At 42.7% G+C, this 16,854-nt stretch overlaps 1 protein-coding gene across 3 annotated transcripts in view; it reads left to right on the forward strand.

The window, feature by feature from the left end:
• The window catches only part of RGL1 (ral guanine nucleotide dissociation stimulator like 1), a 211,255-nt gene that overhangs the window by 157,086 nt on the left and 37,315 nt on the right, over positions 1-16,854 (forward strand). For all 3 annotated transcript variants that reach the window (XM_019738703.3, XM_019738870.3, XM_019738786.3), the window contains 2 exons: positions 12,685-12,869; positions 16,020-16,144. In XM_019738703.3, the coding sequence (XP_019594262.3) occupies positions 12,685-12,869; positions 16,020-16,144 (310 nt within the window). The remainder of the gene's footprint in view (positions 1-12,684; positions 12,870-16,019; positions 16,145-16,854) is intronic.

Here is a 16,854-nt window from a genome sequence, read left to right on the forward strand (position 1 = left end):
TGGGTGAAATTCCAGTATAAGCTGTTTTAAAGGGCTTTACAGTTTTAAGCAGAAGAGGCCTTAACAAAGAGCTTCACACAGAACTCCCCTGAGGGATCCGTCATCTGCAGACAATCGTCCTTTCCTAAAGCCTCCTGATGAGGTAGTAGAAAGTTCTTGACCCTTTTTCTCAGACTGAGTTGGCTTTTTAAAAAAATGATGCCTGATGAAAATATGCCACTTTATGTTATAATGGGTCACTCTGTCCTATAAACACTGGGATGCTATAAAATTCCTTCTCTCTGCTGACCTCTTTCTTCCGTCCACTTCTCTTTCAGCTGTCCTTTGTACTGTTCCCCCGCCCCCCCCCACTTGTCCTTTTGTTATTTTTCATCACACTTCACCATTGTCCTTTTCTTTCTTTTTCTAACTTACCCTGCTCCTGGTCATGTCAATGGCTAGATGGGGTCACTGCTGTGTCTTTCTGAGAGGAAGTCAGGGAAGCACCCTCTCCATTCCATATGTCACACGCTGAAAGTTCCTCGATCACCCGGGGGCTCTGGCGTCTGACGGGTAGCAACGACTGAAGGCTTCCTGATGGCTGGTAGATGTGTAGGAGACAGGGCTACATGATAGTTCTCAGTGGGGGCGATTTTGCCCTCAGAGGACATTTGGTAGTATCTGGAGAAATTTTGGTTACTTCGCCTGGGTGGGGGGATGCTGTTGGCATCTCGTGGGGGAAAAGCCAGCATTGCTACAAAACAAAGACAGTCCCCCTTCCTGCCCAGCAGAGAAGTATCTGACCTTCAGTGTCAATAGTGCCTAGGTAAGGAAGCCTGCTACATGGCGAGGAGGCTACAGTCCTCCTGTGGAAACTGTCTTCATGAATACATATATGTAAAAATAGAACCATGCCCATTGGGAAATTTAATTGTTCATATCCCTTCTTATAATTAGGAGAGTCGAATACTGAAGTAGCTGCAGGAGCCAGCCTCATGGAAGGTGAAGGGCCCTGGATGAGGAGCCTGGAGAACTCAGATTCGAGCTCCTCGCCCATCCCTCTGTCACTTACCAGCCTTCTGACATGGTCATTTTACCTCTCTCTGTCTCTCTTTCTTTACCTGAAAAATGAGTGTGTGGACTACATGATCTCTGAGGTCTTTTTAAGTTTAATGGTGTTCAGTCTAAATTTTATTTAGCTTTCTCTATCTTTGCAAAAATGAAAATCAGAAACAGATGTGGTCCAAATGTTGTATTGAATATTTGAGAAGTCCCCCAGACTGCTTTTCTCTGTTGGAAAGACTATGTAGCCAGTTTTGATGAAATACGAGGACAAAATAGACAGCTTGTTACTCATCATGACATCACAGCTGCTCGCTGTGGTCACTAATAAAGAGCTGAGCTAACGCGTTGTCTAGGGGATAAGGCGAGGAGTGGCAGAATGCCCATTGTTTTCCTTTGTTGTGAATCTGTCTTGTGATTTCAGGTGGGACACAGGCCCAGGAATTCAGTGACATTCTAAGAAGTAAACATCCTGTTTTGGGGCAGATGCTTCAGTCTTGGAGAGTTGTAGGGGTGGGGTGGGGGTGGGGAATCATTGTTGGGTTTAACCATGAACAGAAAAATGCTCAACTGTCATTTGGTTTTTCAGTTTTTGCTGTAAAAGCGTAGAGCAAGGCTTACATTTATACAGGCTCCCAAGTCCCAAGATAACAAACAGTCTTGTCTATATTTCTATATATGGATCTAATCAACCTTGCAGAGGACAGAACGTAAAAAGAAGGAAAAGGTGGAGATACAGATGAAACAGTCGAGATGAGAGATTGGTTTCTGGTGTCTTGGACCATAGATGACTAGTGTTCTTCATGCATTTCCAAAAGAATCGGATTGTGCCATGAATCCACTTGTAGCTCCAGCCCCGCGTATGCCCAGTTTACGCTTTGTGCAATATCGGGAACCTTTAAAGTTATTTGGCCAAAACAAGAATTCCTTCCATTGCAAGGAATTCAACTTCCAAGGCTTCTAGATGTTGGAATCTTTGCCACCCGGTGATTTCTGATGTTAACGCTAGGCTGACAGCTATAGTAAGACCCACCATGTTTATTTCTCCAGTTCCTAAACTTGCTACTATTTGGAAATCAGGAAACTCACTTCCTGTGACAAAAGAAAACATCTCGGCCCACATTCGTTCTACCTGTACCCTTTTCCTTCTTCCTGTTGACATTTTTATGTGATGTAATGCTGTCTGTTTAGAATAAGTTCAACCAGACAGAAAAAGGAAGCTTTCCCGAGTGTATATTTATTACAATCACTGAATTCAAAAGTGAAGAGAATGTAAAGAAGGGCTATTCACCATCCAGGCCTTGATACCTCTGACATGGAGCTGAGATTAGAATATATATATATATATACACACACATACATACATATATATGCATGTATATATATGCATGCATATATATGCATAAAATTATATATATATAAAACTTTATTTAAAGAGGTTTAAAACTCCTCAGGAAGTGACACTCTTTTATTTATTTCTTTCCTTTAATGACTATTACAATGTTGAAATCGCTTCTGTTTCCGTTTCTTTGATTGACTCTCATCACTTCCCTTCTGGAACGCCATGTTTTGTTTTCTCAAACTTTACCACAGCAGTGCTTTAAACTGTTGAAATCATTCTGCTTTCATCTCCACACATTCAGATGATATGAATGTCATTCTTGTAATCTTTTCCCGGGAGTTGTAAACAATGACACTAGATTTTAGTCGTTGGTAGAGAGTCGTGTAAATAGCAGTTATCCAAGACATTGGATGCACTTAGAAGAAGAGGGAGATGAGTTAGAGAGAGTTGGCTGTGATTCTTCAATGCCTGGGAAACTTAACAGTGGAAAGTATTAAAAAAATATCTTCCCAGAGGGTTTGGAATCAATATTCATTCCAGCAAATTCAAATACCCTAAAAAGGCAATTAAAAGTAATCTGAGTGGTTATAACAAAAATGGGGGAAATAAAGAGGGGTGAGAACAGAGCAAAAATAAGATGTAAAACTCCAGATTTAGAGAATTAAAGGCTATCATGTGAAAGGAATATTTTTAGAAAGTAAAAGTTCGATAAAACGAAAGAAGTGGAGAAGTAATATGCCATGTAAATGAGCCTGGTATTGTCTTTAAAACATCCAAACTGGACGAAGAAAAAGAGAAATAGTTTTAAAAGTCATTGAAATCTTGAATCCAAATTGTGCATTTAAGGGACGAGAGGAGGCTCCCAAGCAGAAATTGCTTTTCTAACAACTATGGAGGAGGAAAACAACATTGATAATCAGCGATACGAAAAGAAGAAGAACCAGTCACCTGAGCATCTCCTAGGGTTGTTCTACATGGTAGAGAAAGGGAAACAGACATCACAGCCAGACTCTGTCACTTGATTCACCCTGCATCCTCCTTGATGGTGAAGATGACAATAAGTGCCCTCGCCACCCTGGCCACCGCCACTAGCTACAGTCTGAGGTGCGCTCCCTCGTGCCAGGCATTCTGCTAGTCACTTTGTATCTTTTACCATCACAGACAGGCTCTGCGGTGCTGTCCTCATTATACCGTGTTTCCCCGAAAATAAGACCTGACCAGAAAAGAAGCCCTAGCATGATTTTCCAGGACGACATCCCCTGAACATAAGCCCTGATGCATCTTTTGGAGCAAAATTTAACATATGACCTGGTCTTATTTTCAGGGAAATACGGTAGGTGTGTAAACCAAAGCTTTAGAAAGGTTACATACTTTGCCTAAGATCCAGCAGCTGGTTAAGAGAGAAGTCAGGCATTGGAAGTCAGGTCTAACCGACTCCAAGACCTGGACTTCTCGCCATTTCAAAAAGAGCTTTGGGACCTCAGGTGCTCGAAGCCCAAAGGTCCCCCTACCTTTGCCTGTGTCACAGCAATAGGGCCCCTGAAAGAAGTGCGTGAAGAACTAGGTTGCAATATCACTGTCGTAACTAACGTTTTAGCTTGTTAGCATTCAGAGATCTTTGAACTGGGGATTACTTCCTTTATTCTGTATTATTTTGCTGGGCTTTATTATTGAATGAATGCCCTGAGCAAGGTCCAAACAGCTGTTAGGAATGTGGAAGTTGGGCTTGTTTCCTGGGGAAGGAGATGGGTTACAGGATGTGAGAAAAGAAGAAGGAAGCCCAGATTGGTCGGGCCGTCCATCTGAGTGCCTGCTTCCTGTTCTTGGGGACTCGTAGCATCTGTCATTACCAATGGGAATGCCATTCTATTGGAGAAAACCATAGAAGGCCTCAGGAAGGTTTTCAGGGGAGGCCTAATGTAACATAAAAACTCCCTCCTCAGACTGCAGTTGGAGAATAATGAGTTATTGAGGTCCCTGAAAAAGAATTTTGATGAGTGGTAATGTCCTTCCTAATAATAACTAGAATCAATTGGCTGCTTAGTAGGAATAGTCCCTTATTACGTACTGTGTATCCTTTAATAGTCTCATGATAACTCTGAGTATTAATAGTCCCATTTTACAGATGGTAAGTCAGAGGGAGGTTAAGGAGCACATCCAAGGTCATACAGTGAATAAGTGAATGAGCTGGGATTTAAGCCAGGCCTTGACCTCTACACTATATGGCCTCTGCTTCTCTTCCTGTGATGAAAATGAGAATATTTCTCTGAAGTACTTAGTCTGGACCCTCTTGTTTGTCTGTTTTTTTTTTGTGTGTGTGTTTTTTAAGACTTTTTTAACAACAGTTTTAGATTTATATAAAATTTGAGCAGACAGTACAGAGTTCCCATACACTTCCCTCAGGTTCCACTCTTATCAACTTCCTAGTACCTTTGTTATAATTGATGAACCAATATTGATACATAATTAACTACAGTCTATAGTTTATTCAGATTTCCTTACTTTTTACCTAATGCCTTTTTTCTTTTCTAGAGTCCCATCCAGGATACCATATTACATTTAGTTGTCATATCTCCCTCGGCTCCTCTTGGCTGTGACAGTTTCTCAGACTTTTCTCGTTTTTGATGACCTTGATGGTTTTGATGAGTACCGGTTAGGTACATTGTAGGATGCCCCTTTGTTGGAATTTTCGCGTAGTTAGATTGATATTTTCCTCATAACTTGACTGAATTTATGAGGCTTGGAGAGGAATATCACAGAGACAAAGTGCCCTTCTCATCACATGGTATCAAGCATGCTTGCTGTCAGCATGATTTATGACGGCTGAGGTTGGCCTTGATCACCTGGCGGAAGCAGTAATTTTCAGGTTCCTCCATGGAAAACGTCTGTCTTTCCCCCTTTCTTTCCATGCTATATTGTTTGGAAGGAAGTCACCGTGCACAACCCACACTGAAAGACTTACGCTCCCCCCTCTTTTAGGGTAAAGTATTTACCCAATTCATTTGGAAAATTTCTGCATGGGAGATTTGTCTTTCCCATTTATTAATTTATTCAATTATTTATTTAAATCAGTGTGGCCTCATGGGTATTTATTTTATGCTTTGGGTTCTAATGCAGTGCTGCTTTCTTTACTTGGTTGCTCAGATTGTTCCGTCTTCAGCTGTTGGGAGCTCTTTTGGTTGACTCCTGTGTCACTTTGACATACCGCTGTCATTGTGGGTACCTTTGTGTTGTTGACCCCTCCCTTACTGTATGGCAGTTTTTCTGACCCCTTTCTTACTGTGTGTAAGAGGCTCTAGGTTCATGTTGTATATTTCCTGCCCCAGCCTACAATCACCCATTTCTTCAAGGAGACCTGGTTCTTCTTATTGAAGAATGGTAGTAGAAACCAAGATCTGGGTGGTAGGTGTAATTATGGCTACTGGGGTGTCCCTTATTTTAGGTCCTCTCAGCTAACAGGGCTAGGAACTATGTGGGTACGAATTATGTAAATGCACATGTCTGTAAATATTTCTATGTAGAACCATCTGTATCTATATTATGTTAAACATGATTTCTTACCGATGGCTCCAACTTCAATCCATTACCACGTGGGTCATTCTAGCCTCCCTCCCTTGCTTACTTGTAAATTTCCTCTCCAACAGGGAGAAAACTGGCTTCTACCATCTGCCATCCATTTCCCTAATTGTTGAATGCCAGTGTACCTGTAGAGCTGTATCCGAACTGTGAACTCATACCCGTGGGAAACCGCTTTTCTCAACTGCAGGACAGTGCTTGAGTGGAGTTCCTTTTTGCCTTTAGTCCTAGCCTCACAGTCTGCAATTCTCCTCTTTTAAAATAATAAAAATCACTAATATTTTTTGAGCGCTCGGTATATCCTAGGGACTGTTCTGAATACTTTCCTCGTAGTGCCTCTTGTAGGCCTCACAACTTTATGAGGAGGGATCTATTAAGATCGCATTTTACAGCTGAGGCAGCTGAGGCGTAAAGAGGTGAGGTTACTGCTAGGAAGCCACAGACCCAGGATCCCAGCTGGTCTGCCCCAGAGGCTGTGTTACGCTGCTCCTGAAAAGTAGGCATGTCGGGGCCCTCTTAGTCTTCTTCCTTTTCTAACGGGTTGCAGTCATGGACGCAACGAGGGCGGTTTGGTGATACGGCGTTAAGTCTACGCACAGTAATTCTCTTCAGTTTCTATGAACTTACCTTCACCCGCTAGGGCCTGCACGTGTAATTTGGGAATGAAGGACAGGTGTGTAAACACCCTTGACTTTGGTCATTGGTTCTGGGTTTACCTTCCTATTGGCCCTTTCCGGCCATATTTACTCCATATCTCTGTATGTCTTTCCTGTCAGTCCTTTTCTTCCTCCTCCTCACCTCAGAGTTGTGTCTCTTCTTTAGCTGCTCCATGGCCCCTCGCTGGCTTTTGTGCCCTGTACTTGCCTTCGCTGCTTCGCTCTCACTGTGGCTTTGTTTGCGTTGATATCCTTGGGCCGCTCGTAATTCTCTTTCACTTTCCCTCCCAGTGTTCTAATCCTTACTCACCACCAGTACCAACACGTACAATGGAAAGTACAAGAAAGCACTGCAAGATAATCTTGACAAGTTTGGATAACAATGTTTCCATCCCTTCCAGGCTTTTTCAGAAAAAAAAAAAAATGAGGAAAAAAAATTCTCTGTGCCTTTCTTTGTTCTTTCTCATCAGGAAAACTATCTAGCTGGAGGTTTGAGAGGCAGGCTCTATCTGGCAACCTTTCCTGAAGCAGGAAAACCACTCTGTGACTAGGAGAACAAGGTGGAGGGTCCAGCTCAGAGTCAGTGTCAAGGTTACTTGGCTGTCTTTCCCTGAAGGGCAAAGTGCGTTGGCTCCGACCCTCAGAGCTTGGCAGTGTCGCATGTCACATTGCTTCCAAGGCCCACCCTCCACATGGAACTTACCATTTCATTAGCTGTATCAGAAAAGTTCCAGTTCTTGGAGAATATTCTAAAATAGAAAAACATTTTGCTACTTTTGAAAAATGGTTCCATGTCTTATCTTCTGCTAATGATTAAGTGACAATAAATTATTATGTCTGAGGAGAGAAAAGAGGTCTAAATGGACAGATATTCCTTTTGTCATAGTAATTCTATGTCTTGGCTTGGAGATTACAAATCATGGGAGAGATGACTGCATCCCTAGAAAATTTTTTATTAAACATTTGACCAATTCTATTTTACGACTCATGGGATTTTAATATGATTTAATACATTTACGTAAAAATCTCTGTATGCATTTAAAATCTGTGGTTTGAGCATAATAGCCATTTAAATGCTCACCTCAGCTCTCTTACTCTGCATTGCATGCCTGAAGGTCCCCAGGCGTGACTAGATATTTTGTACTATTTCTTTGTACCTCTCAGCCAAGGCACCTGGCTAGTATCTTCCAACAAATTAGTATTAAGTGTGATTTCTGTTTGGCTAGGAAATCAAATAAGTAGAACCGCTCTCATCATGCTCCGTACCTCCTCTTTCTTCCTGTACTTGAAACAGATCTTTACGTCCCTTGAAAGTGTTTTGCTCTCTCTCGCCTCAGGCCCTTTGCATATGCTGTTGCCCCAGTCATTAACCTACGAACTCTTCCTTAGCCTTAAGATCTCAGCATTAACATTAATTCCTCAGAGAGGTCCTCCCTGGATCCCTGACTGGATTAGCTCTTTCTGAAGGTAAATCCTTCTATGGGATGCTAGACTCTTGGATTGTGATATTTATAACATCAGTAGTTCTTGTGAATAGGGAAAATAAAGGGCACTCGATAAGTATGTACTAGTTTAACTAGTGAATCAATTCTCCCCAGAGGTCTGTTTTCTTCGAAGGAAATACTATGTTAGAAGCTGCATCCAGTTCCAGTCGACCTCTGAGCATGTCTTCCTTTCCCTACGGAGGTTTGCAGTAGGTTGGAAAAGGTTCACATACCACAACGTTTTACACATTGCCAGTATGCCTGAGGTAGAAAGAGCAACCCTAGTTGTCCCTTCTGCTGTCGATTTTGGCCCCCTGCCCCTGGCCACGTACCCAACTTACACCTCCCCTTGGGACTGAGGCGTTTTGCTCTGTAACCCACCAAAGATGACTTTGGAAAAGGAGGTCCATGTACTGGCATTTCTCCTTACTGAGTTTAGATTATGTCACAATCTTAATCTTTCCATTTGACTTCAGAAATTACTTCTTCAGGCTTCACAAGTCTATATTGCAGTTGGATGTCCCGAGTTGATTGGTCCTAAGGAGGATGCCTCCGGTGGGTGTGGGTGTGTGGGTGGATGTGAGTGTGTGTGGGTGTGAGTGTGTGTGGTGCTTGTTCACAGTGGCCATCTTCCTCCAGCCTGCAGCCACATTTGTTGTAGCATGGTTTGTAGTCGATGCCTTTCTTTCTATGATGGGAGGCAAATCCTTTGAGTTGATTACCGTGAATGCTGATTGATTTTCACTGAGCCATTTTGCCTTTCTTAATTCCTTCCTGTCGTGATTTATGGCAAGTAGTTAGAAGAGTTATGTTAACAGTTATGTTTCTCTCCAGGTATCTCGAGATGTGTCCTTATTGACATTATGTCATTTGAAATCACAACTGATCAGTGTCAGGTAGAGGAAGGCAGGTATTATTATGTCTCTTTTCCAGGTAAGGGTCAGTGCTTTCAAGTAACCTATCCAACCCCACTGGCTCACAGGTGGCGCAGCCAAGATGAGAATCAGGATTTCCTTCTCCAGTTTCCTCTCTTGTTCTGTGTACAGAGCCAGGCAGCCTGTCTAGTGTAACAGTCACACCTTTCCTGTAAGTTTGTGACTTTACACCAGGATTTTCCTTCAATACGAAGGTTCTTTACATCCTCCCAACTAACCAGTTCTGGTTAGTATGTAAGTTCGGTCTCAGCAGTGGAACGAAGAAGGGTAAGGTGGAAAAGCTGTTGGTCAGTAACCCCGGTGTCTCTGTCATGATTTTGTGATGGTGTTTTTTTATTTGAAATCTTAAAAGTTTCGCATTTTATCCGCTTCCTAGTTTATCAAGAACAGAAAGTTTCTTCTCAGGACTGGCCCACATAAAGCTCCTGTGAGCTTTGGGCACTCATCCAGGACTTTCCAGAAAGCCTCCCTCCCTGGCAGGCTGATAAACACTCTGCTGATAGGAGAGCAGGGGTCTGCTTTGTGTTGTGTTGTGCTGTTTGTATATGTCTTTTCCTTCTTCTCTTTCTTCTTTCTCCAGCCCCCTCCCCTTCATTCCTCTCTTGTGTGAAAATGCTTTTTTCTAGCTGATTCAGTGAACTTTCAAAGTCCTCTTAGGCTAAGCTGCAGGGAGGGCACTGTCACAAAAGGTAAAACGGGTAGATTAGTAGAGCTGGTTAAGACCATCAGACTGGGGAGGGCAAAATTTGCACCTAAAGGCACGTCCAGTCTGGACTAAGTAAGGTCCCTCTTCAGAACTTCCCCAGACTTTCCGAGCCTGCAGCTTCCCACAAAAATAAGCTCTGTATAATGTGCCCCGTAGAAATGCACAAGAATGCAGAGATGGAAACACGGATATACATTTCATAATTGTTTGTCATTGTGAGGACCTAGAAATAACTTAAATGCTTGCAGACCAGTAGAAGACTTACATTAATAATGGTGAGTTCATGTAGAGGAACACCGTGTAGCCCTGAGAAACAGTAAGATCCAGAAGTAGTGAATGGAGAGGTATTGGTGACATACGATTCCGTGGGAGGAAAAAGCCATGTTGGTTTACATATGCACATTATATCTGTTTAAATGTGTATACATATTCATAGGAAAGTCTAGAAAAATATAATTCCAAACTGTTATCGGACAGTTATGGGAATGGGATTAGAATGAAAGGGGAGCAGATATTTTGTTGTTTAAGTTTATACACGTTTTGAATACCTACATTTTTGCAATAAATAATCAGTTTTATAATTTTAGAATGAACGGTTATAGGGGGTAAAGGAGTAAATAATGCATTATTCTATTTTAATTCTGTCTTTTACCTGTAATTTTGGATTTCTGCCTGGGTTTCTTTTTACGTTATGAAGCTCTGAGGGGTCATTAGGGCCATTGGGTTGCTGGTCTCACTGTGAGGTTGATGCGTTTTTTTCATTTTGACGGTATGATGTTAATTATTATCCCTCCATACCTGTTTTGCCATCGGTGTCATTGGAAGAGCATTTTCTCACTGGAATACTAAAAAATATTAACTGAGTGGTAGTGCAATTAAATTAATTCACTCATCTTTTGAGAAGTGCACAACTGTTCTGTAAGAGTCCACCTGATGTATGCAAATGTCAGGTTTTCTGTGTTCAAAGCTATCGCCCCACCTCTGTGCCGACCACAGTTATGGGCTTGTCAGGAAAGAAGGGAAGTTATTCATAGAAAAAGTCATATGCCTTATAAAAATGAAATATTAGAATACCTCTTCATCCTTTTCTGGTATTTGCTTTTGGTGAAAAAAGAAGAAATAATGAATGCTGTGTGGGGGCTCTCACAAAAACAGAAGTTCATCAATTGGTGGGGTTAGGGTTTCAACATATGAATTTGGGGACACAAACATTTATACATCACAGATGACATAACAAGTGAACCAGACAACAATGGTTCCCTGACTAGAAGTCCATTAATTTCATCTTAGTCATGTTTTCAATTAATCTCAGAGCTCAGATTAATTTCTTCTAGCTTTCTGGAAGGGAATGAAACTTTTGTTTATCTTTTTATTTAATCCAGACTAAAGATTCAGAAAATATTGAATTGTTTCTATGGTTTTATTTGTTTTCTTTTATTTTTATTAGTTTTTTATGGTTTTACATTCCAACTTTTATTTGATAGTTTTAGGTCATCTGTTTGCAATATAGATATGTGACTATTATAGTTCCAAGTGCCTTCGTGTCCCCATTAGTGAAACCATGATATCCACGTCAGTGAAAACAGTTAACAAATTTTTCTTCTGTTTGTACATCAATTCCAAAAGTTAAGCGTTAAATTGACATTAGCTGTGTTTATGCATTGATCGTAGTCCAGCTCCCTGGTATGAAATTGGGACGTGTGAAATTTAGACACTCCTGCAATTTCCCATATATGGATAATAATACTTTTAGTCTCTTTACCGTTTGTTAACTACAATAGACAATTTCTTTGAGGTATAATGAGATAATTTTAAAATTTGCTGAAAACATTTTTCCAGCTGAAAAATTTGGGTCAGTTAGGTCTTCGGCGAAAACAAAGTGTCACATCTCTGTCAAGAGAACATGCGTTCATTAATTTATCGTCCCCGCCATCTTCTCCTGCCATCATCAGTGAACACGCCTTGGCTCTGGGGGTGGCTGGATGGTAATGGGGTGACGTTGCTGTGTTCTCCATGGGACACAGGCCAATATGTGCTCACTCTGGATCGGCTGTAAAGTCTTCTTTGAATATGAAGCATATAATAATAGCACTCAAAACTTGGTTTTCTTTTTGTCAGTCCACTGTTTGTCTCCTTCATTGAATGAGGGGCTGCCCCTAACCTAGGCAGCTCAGTGTCCTGAGTGACAGGTCCAGAGGGGGCTCTTTTTGTGCCCTGGACCTTATTTCACCCCAGGTGGACTCTGCTGAGCCATCAGAGGAAATCACCCTGACAGTGGTTTTGCTTATCAAGATTTTCTTTTTTACCTTTCAAAACATAACTTCTCTGCTCCTATTGTTTCTCGCTCAAAACATAGTCTCGTCTTGTAATTTGAGGAGCAAAAGGATAATTTTTGTGAGGACATTTTTGGCTCTTATGCTGCAACCCTGGTGATCTTTGAAAAATTAAATATATGCATTTCTCTCTTCCAAACCTAGATACTTCCTTTCATCAGTTAGATTTCTAGCTTACTGTCAGTCAGTTAATTCCTAAAATGTTAGGAAAATGGATTTTTGTGGTCTCTGATTTGAGTGAATCCAGAATTGGAAACACATGGTCTCGTTGTACAGATTGCTTTGAAGTTACTTTAAGACTCAGTAAATCTTCTTCTGCATGTCTTTTTCGGTCCTGTATGGATTTTTCCAAAGCTTATAGTCCTTTTTTTTTTTTTTTAATTTATCTTTCCCCTGTTCCCCAACCACCACTTAAAATAATCAAATGTAGTCAGCTTGTTTTCAAGTGCTTTAATTTCATTGGCGTTGCCAGCAACTTGTAGATGAATTATCTATTGACCACCTGCCCAGGTTTTCTTGGGGTGTACCCGGGCTAGTCCCTGGGGTCCACAGCTTGTTTGGAGTCCCCACAGCCAGCTGTGTGCAGTGACACTTTTGTTTCTCTTTTTCAGTGCAATTGCCTCAATCCTGAGGGCCTGGCTTGACCAGTGCGCGGAGGACTTCCGAGAACCCCCTCACTTCCCTTGCTTACAGAAACTGCTGGATTATCTCAAACAGATGATGCCAGGCTCTGACCCAGAGAGAAGAGCACAAAATCTTCTGGAGCAGTTTCACAAGCAAGAAGTAGAAACTGACAGTGAGTACTTGCTTAATTCCAGAGAAAAAGCTAGATTCTGATTCTGCAACCTCCACGTTAAGGAAATGTTTGTCCTACGCTTGTTGAAGAGGAAACCTTGGTTTCCCTCCAACGGACAAGCTGGTAGGGGATTGATGGGGGGCGTAAAATAAAATGCTCAAAGTTATTCATGTGTTTCATTACAGAGCCCTAGCGTTTTAGAGCAAAGGGGATTTTTAATACCATCTAGTCTGGCTCCCTCATTTTATAGATGAGGAAACTGTGGCTCAAAGAAGTGAAGTCATTCCCTAGGGTTTCTTCTAATACCATCGAGAGGGTGATCTCCTTGGTGACCTTTTATCTTCCCTTGTCAATATGTCCCATGCGGAACCTGAGTTTGCTCTGTTTTTTATCTGCCTATGGCTCCTCCTTCTGCCAAATGGAAACCCGTCACAACAACGACCCCCACTCAGCAGGCAAGGAATTCCATCCAGGTCTGCTCCTGCCCTCCTCAAAACTGGGAAGAGGTGTTTCTCCTCGAGCTAGGAAGCATCACTGTAATCTGTCCTCTGCCCACGCAGATTACTGGTCATTTAATGTCGCATGGCTCCATCAAAGGAAGTGTCTATGGCTGTTTTTTCCTATTTGAGGAATTGACTGCCTATTTTCAAAGACAAAGGAAGAGCCAGCACTGCAGGTCGTGGGGTGCTTGGAACACCAGGCTTTGAAGAAAGCCAGAAAGAGGTTAGGACAGCCTTTCAGCATGACGTTTCATCCCCTCCCCGGCATGCGTGGTGATGGTTGTCATGACGGCTGACCCACTTGGAGCTTCTGACAGTCATTTCCCTGAAGTGATGCCTGATTTCCTCAGTGGGGGAAAGGAAATGGTTCCTCCTCACCGATAAGGGAAGCTGCATCAGCGCCAAAGAAAATAACCTTAAATTCCAAACAGTACCTGTTGAGTTTTTTGTGTAGGGGGGACCAGTGAGGGGAAAACGCAGTTGCATCATTAGAAGCTGCCTGCCAAGGACGCTATATCTTGGGTGACTTCATCTGCCGGGAATGTTTGAATACCAGGGGCACCCCTCCAGCTGCTGGACCTCCACTCCCCTCAGGGCCTGCCTGCCTGTCTTTGTGCTGAAGTGGAAAACGCTGTGTTAGAGCCCAGCTCTCCCCACTGGGGCTGCCCCTGGCTCTGGGCCTAATTGGGGAACCGGTGGGACCAGTCGTTCATTGTTTCCGACCCAGGGACTGGAAGGCAGAGCTCATTTGGCTGAGGCTGGAGAGAGGGCGGTTGCTGGACTTTGGAAAGGCTCTCAGGCAGTACCCAGGAATGAATTTTGTTCTAAGTTTGGAAATTTTTAATCAAGAAAGCCCGAAATGGTGATTATTAAGTACAGTTGTCATTGCTGAAAAGGAATTTGAGGAGCTTGGTTCCCATGCATTTATTTTACCCAATTTCATGCCGGCAAAAGCAACAGGCCCTCTCCTACATGTTTTCCACAAGTAAAATCTCGCTTCAAGTTCTTACTTCTACACTTCTGGAAGAGAATCGAAAGCAGAAACAGTGAAAGCATGGACTAGGCCCCAGAGAGAAGGGAGCCTGTAATCTTCACTCATAGCAACATCCAAGGTACATACCAGGCTGCTGTGAGTGTTAGATGCATGAGAGGATAAAGTCTTACCACGTATGCCCCTGGGCTGAAGTGGGTCAGCCTCCACCTTGCACAGTGATGGGGGTGGATTTCTACAGAAGCAAGCAAGAGTGTTGAGAGGCCCATTCTGAATCTTAGCTTGGGGTTTTCAAATGTCTTAATCCTGCACTGAAGGAGAGAGAACCAGATTCGTGTGTAGGAAAAGTGGTGAGATCCTGGGGTTTTATCTTTCTTTAGCTCATACCTGTTTGTGTCCCCAACTCTGGAAGGGCAGCGATCAATCCCTTCCTACCTTCTCCAGTCATAACCCAGCCCCATTCGCATCAGCACCTTCAACTCGGGGGTGAGAGGGCCAGCCTTAAACCACATACTTGTCACCAGAGCTGGCAAGGACTCACGTGGCGCTTCAGTAGGAGAAGTGATGTAGGGGCCACTCTCACCACCCTCTTTCCCCTAGAAAACTAAGAAAATGCCACCCCAACTGGATCAAGGTGCCCAAAATTCTTGTATTTTACAAAGAAAGAGAGAAAAGGCTTAAAATGTAAACATTCTGCGGAAGTAGTAACACACTGATTTAAATTTCTGCTAAGCTATAACTGAACACACCTAGGTTTTTTGTTTCTTGAGAACAGATTTAACAGAGAGGAGACCAAGGAGTGTGAAAGGGGTTTGAGATTGGAAACAACCCAGGAATTGAGGAAAGGTTGCCGGGAAGGGAGGCTGGGGGTTCAAGTTAAACTTCATCCAATTCCAGTCTTTCAAGATGGAGACTGGTTGTCCTATTCCATGTGCTGAGTCCTTCAGCTTTTGGGCTGAACTCCTAGATTGTGATTTTTACTTCCTTCCTCAGGCTGTGCCCCACACAATTTGCTAATTGGTGATCTTATCTATAATAAGGTTCAGGTGAACTTAGTTTAAGACTATTCTGCTTCGTGCATGTTTAACTTTAGGTGGAAGCTGAAAGCTACCTCAAGCATTTTGAGAATTCTAAGGACTTTCAAAGAATTCTGAGGGCTCCATCAGCATTTCTGACACCAAAATGGCCCATTCTACTCCCCAAAGCCTGCCGTGCCTTTATGCCCAGTCCTTCTCGGTTTCTGTTGTAAATACCCCTCACCCTCCCCGACTCCATAATTAAAAATTGCACACTTAGGGTTCAGGAAGTAGTGGGTTAGGCCTTGAGCTGACGGGAGGGTTTGAGAGAGCCCAAGATGAGGGCAACCCCCTGAATGTAGCCCAGCTTTGCTTTTCTAGACTTTGCCTCACCTGGCTCTGGCCTTGGCCTAGGAGCCAGTGGTTGGTCAAAGACAAAAGGCCTCTGAACATAATACTCGAAGAACAAGCAGAGAATGTGAAAACCTCCATTCCACTCAGAGTTATTGTGCTTCCTGTTCTCTCTCTTTGGGTTATCTGAAGGATTAGCCCTCTCCTTCCTAAAGGAAACTTCAGTTTGACTCTATAAACAAGGTTATACACAGTGGCACCGAATAACTACATTTTTTCCGTCTGTGAACAGATGGATTTCCCAGCGCCAGCTCCATCAGCCTGGAAGAGGAAGAGGAACTGGAGGGTGGAGGGTCCGCAGAGTTCACGTGCTTCTCAGAAGATCTCGTGGCAGAGCAGCTGACCTATATGGATGCAGTACGTCTTCTCTTTGTGCCTCAGAAATGCTTCTACTTAAACCCTGGGGAATGACAGTACTGGTGGCCTGGGGAGGGCAGTGGGGTAATGTGATTTAAGTCTTTTCAAATCCTTGAGAGAAGCTCTGCCTGTAAATGCAGAGTGAAGATGTGACTGGAATCAATCATCTGAATAATTCAGGCCTAAGCTCTTCTTGCAATTCTGGGTGAAGGGGCTTTTCCCTTGGCACTCAATGCACCCAGGGATATAAGAATTTTAATCGTGGTGACACAGAATCTACCCTGTTCCATGGATATTTCTCTCCCTTTAAAATCATCAGTATTTCAAGATCTGAACTGTTTATTTGGAGGATTGCAAAGGGGCCAAAGAATAAGTTAGGATAAAATAAATTTGCCAAATCCACATGTGACTATGTGGCAGCTCATTTCCACGTGGGCTTCCTGTACCTTTGAAGTTTGACTATTTTTTTTTTTAGCTGGACAGATTTGATTACGTCAGTCACATTTCATAGCTTAATCTAGCTGGTAAATACCAGTTAAAGAAAACGATCTATTGTGAATTATCACAATGGTTTTAGCTCTTCTGTACTCACCCCTTTGAACAAAGCAGCATAAAAAATGGCAGAGTTTCCGCGTAATGAGCATGCAAATAAACTCTCTGAAGTACCCCGGACAGTCTGTGTACAGTAAATCCTGCTGTTCTCTCTTTTA

The sequence above is a fragment of the Rhinolophus sinicus genome, chromosome 11 (assembly GCF_057876585.1).
Source record: "Rhinolophus sinicus isolate RSI-liver-muscle chromosome 11, RSI-T2T, whole genome shotgun sequence".
In the NCBI taxonomy this organism is placed as follows: domain Eukaryota; kingdom Metazoa; phylum Chordata; class Mammalia; order Chiroptera; family Rhinolophidae; genus Rhinolophus; species Rhinolophus sinicus.